The sequence below is a fragment of the Cherax quadricarinatus genome, chromosome 23, assembly GCF_038502225.1.
Source record: "Cherax quadricarinatus isolate ZL_2023a chromosome 23, ASM3850222v1, whole genome shotgun sequence".
NCBI lineage: Eukaryota > Metazoa > Arthropoda > Malacostraca > Decapoda > Parastacidae > Cherax > Cherax quadricarinatus.
Genome location: NC_091314.1, coordinates 29,497,314 through 29,501,169, shown reverse-complemented (window position 1 = coordinate 29,501,169; position 3,856 = coordinate 29,497,314). Strand labels below are relative to the sequence as shown.

Sequence of the window (3,856 nt, the reverse complement as noted above, 5' to 3'; positions counted from 1 at the left end):
CACACAAAACACACACACACACAAAATACACACAAACACAAAACAAAAACACCCACAAAACACACACACACACACACACACACACACACACACACACACACACACACACACACACACACACACACACATTAAGGTTGGTCAGATACAAAACAATGGGATATACAAATGCATCATTTTTCATTTGTATCAAAATATATTATAAATGTTTAATTACATTCCTCGACGTGTACTCCCTGGAACGCAGGCGAGAGAGATACATGATTATATACACTTGGAAAATAGTAGAGGTATTAGTGCCAAATTTGCTCACGAAAATCACTCCCTATGAAAGCAAAAGACTCGCAGGAGATGTAACATTCCCCTAATGAATGAAAGACCAATCCTAAGGGGTTCTTTCAAGAGTATAAAACGAAGGTGAAGGAAAAAGTAGGACCTCTGATAATTGGGAATGGACAGCTGACGGATAACGAACTGGAAATGTGTTCCTTATTTAATGACTATTTTTTGTAATAAAGATGGTAGAATTACCGACAATATGTAAAGTAAAAGGACACAAGTGCAACTAATGTGACATTTATTGTGGCAACGTTTCGCTCTCCAGGAGCTTTATCAAGCCATTGGCTTGATAAAGCTCCTGAAGAGCGAAACGTTGCCACAATAAATGTCACATTAGTTGCACTTGTGTCCTTTTACTTTACTATTTTTTGTCAGTTTTTACACAGGAAGACGTAAATGAGATTCCAGAAATTAACAATTATTCAGTTCCTGACGAATTCAAATTGACTAACATTACTGTCGCGAGGGACATGGTTATAGACAAACTGAAGCAAAATGAGTCCCCGGGGCCCGACGAGTTGTTTTCCAGGGTACTTATGGAATGCAAGATGGAACTTACTCAGCCATTAACGAGTGTGTTGAATGCGTCCATCCTTACCGGTGTTGTGCCAGAGTTGTGGAAGATGGCTAATGTGGTTCCTATATTCAAATCAGGGGATAAGTCCACTCCTTCAAATTTCCGTCCAATAAGCCTGACATCTATAGTGGGTAAGTTATTAAAATTAATTATAGCTGACATTATTAGAAGTCACATTGAAGATCATAATTTGATTAATGAATCTCAGCATGGGTTCACGAGAGGTCGTTCCTGCCTGACAAATTTACTGACGTTCTTCAATAGAACATTTGAGGCAGTAGACAGTGATAAAGAATATGATATTGTTTATTTGGATTTTAGTAAAGCCTTCGATAGAGTACCTCACGAGAGACACTTAAGAAAAGTGGCAGCTCATGGTATAGGAGGTAAAGTTCTAGCATGGATAGAGGCATGGCTTACCAATAGAAAGCAGAGTTTAAATTAATGGGGTCAAATCTGAATTGGGATTAGTCACTAGTGGCGTTCCACAGGGATCAGTTTTAAGCCCTCTCTTGTTCATAATTTACATTAATGACCTTGATGAAGGGATTACGAGTGACATGAGCAAATTTGCTGATGATACAAAGATAGGCCGTGTGATTCCGAGGAGGATAGCAATGAACTCCAGGAGGATTTGGACAAATTAATGTCTTGGTCTGAAAAATGGCAGATGAAGTTCAATGTGGACAACTGTAAGGTACTAGTCCTTGGTAATGAAAATAACCCTCGAAGCTATAAACTAGGTGAAGTAGAGCTTCATCATACAGAATGTGAAAAAGACTTGGGAGTCATGGTAAGCAGAAATCTAAAGCCAAGACAGCAGTGCCTAAGTGTGCGCAACAAGGCTAACAGATTACTAGGATTTATCTCTAGAAGTATAAGTAACAGAAGTCCAATAGTTATTTTACAGCTCTATACATCACTAGTGAGGCCTCATTTAGATTATGCCGCTCAGTTTTCGTCTCCTTACTACAGGATGGATATAGACTCATAGGAGAACATACAGAAAAGAATGACTAAAATGATTTACTGTGTAAGGAACCTCCCGTATGAAGATAGACTTAAATCTCCACTCTCAGGAGAGACATAGAATGAGGGGAGATATCATTGAAGTGTATAAGTGGATGACGGGCATAAACAAAGGAGCTATTAATAAAGTACTGAGGGTGTCGAACCAGGTAAGAACCAGAAATAATGGATTTAAGTTGGATAAATTTAGATTTAGAAAGGACATAGGTAAGTACTGGTTTTCTAACAGAGTTGTGGATGCATGGAACAATCTTCCCAGTAGGGTGATCGAGGCTATGACTTTGGGTAGCTTTAAAAAGAGATTGCACAAATATATGAGTGGGAGGGGCTGGGTTTGATTTGTCATTGCGTAGGGGAGTAAATTCTTGGGTATCTTTGGGTCGAGATCATTTTGATAAGGACCTGTCTTGTATGGGCCAGTAGGCCTTCTGCAGTGTTCCTCCATTCTTATATTCTTATGTAATGAAAAGCAGGGGCGCCACTCGCACGATAAGAGACGACACAATAAGCGTCAGGGGCCCAAGACTGTTTCACTGCCTCTGTGCATACATAAAGGGGATTACCAATTGATCCCTGGCTGTCTTCAAGAAGGTGCTGGACAGGCACCTAAAGTCAGTACCTGACCAGCCAGGCTGTGGTTCGTACGTCGGTTTAAGTGCGACCTGAACCACCATGAGGCCTGGTCACAGACCGGGTCGCGGGGGCGCTGACCTCCTGAAACACTCTCCAGGTATACATTTCTGATACTTAATAAACGCAACAGTTATTAATTCTGAATCACGGAATTAATAATTCTTCCCCAAGAAGTCGGTCTCAGCATTTCCCAACACGAGCTGCCATTGTAAACAATACGAGCTGCCATTGTAAACAATACGAGCTGCCATTGTAAACAATACGAGCTGCCATTGTAAACAATACGAGCTGCCATTGTAAACATGAACAACTCTGGGAACCCTAAATGCTGATAGTCGTAAATTTAGGTTTCGTCCGTTGAAAAAAAATCCAGCTTGGTATAACTCTGCACCTTCCTCTGGGGTTCGTGAGTCACCTGGGGGGTCCGCGAGTCGCCGGAGGGGGGTCCCCGAGTCACCCAGGGGGTCGCGGACCCCATGTTCTAAACCAGGGGTCCGCGACCCACAGGATGGGAAACTCATATTGACTCAACATTACTGAGTTCGAATCTGTTCTTTTCCAGTGGTTGAGATGTTCTTCCTGAACGATGCTGAGGAGTACCTGGAGGTGGAGGTCGGACCCTGGGGACAACACCTCCTGCTGCTACTCAAGGGCCCAAGGAACACCATCAAGCATTCTCTCCCGCTCGACTATATTGTAACACAGAAAACTGATCCTGTGGGAGACCAGCCGGTGGGTGTATCCTGTTGTATCCTGTTGGTGTATCATGCTGGTGTATCCTGTTGGTGTATCATGTGGGTATATCCTGTTCGTGTATCATGTGGGTGTATCCTGTTGGTGCATCTTGAGGGTATATCATTCTGGTGTATCCTGTGGGAGGTAGTGTTGTGGGTGTATCATGTGGGAGGTAGTGTTGTGGGTGTATAATGTATGAGGCAGCGCTTGGGAGCATCATGTGGGAGGCAGTGTTGTGGGAGTATCATGTGGGAGGCAGTGTTGCAGGAGTATCATGTGGGAGGCAGTGTTGTGAGAGTATCATGTGGGAGGCAGTGTTGTGGGAGTATCATGTGGGAGGCAGTGTTGTGGGAGTATCATGTGGGAGGCAGTGTTGTGGGAGTATCATGTGGGAGGTAGTGTTGCAGGAGTATCATGTGGGAGGCAGTGTTGTGAGAGTATCATGTGGGAGGCAGTGTTGTGGGAGTATCATGTGGGAGGCAGTGTTGTGGGAGTATCATGTGGGTGTATCCTGTTGGTGCATCTTGAGAGTATATCATTTTGGTG

The 3,856-nt window shown here is 43.2% G+C and overlaps 1 protein-coding gene across 1 annotated transcript in view; it reads left to right on the top strand.

Moving 5' to 3' along the window:
- Positions 1-3,307, top strand: part of LOC128703086 (uncharacterized) — a gene marked incomplete at its 3' end in the record, with an annotated part of 189,671 nt that extends 186,364 nt beyond the window's left edge. The window contains 1 exon segment of the mRNA XM_070088039.1: positions 3,138-3,307. Coding sequence (XP_069944140.1) covers positions 3,138-3,307 — 170 coding nt within the window.
- Positions 3,308-3,856: the final 549 nt, after the last annotated feature.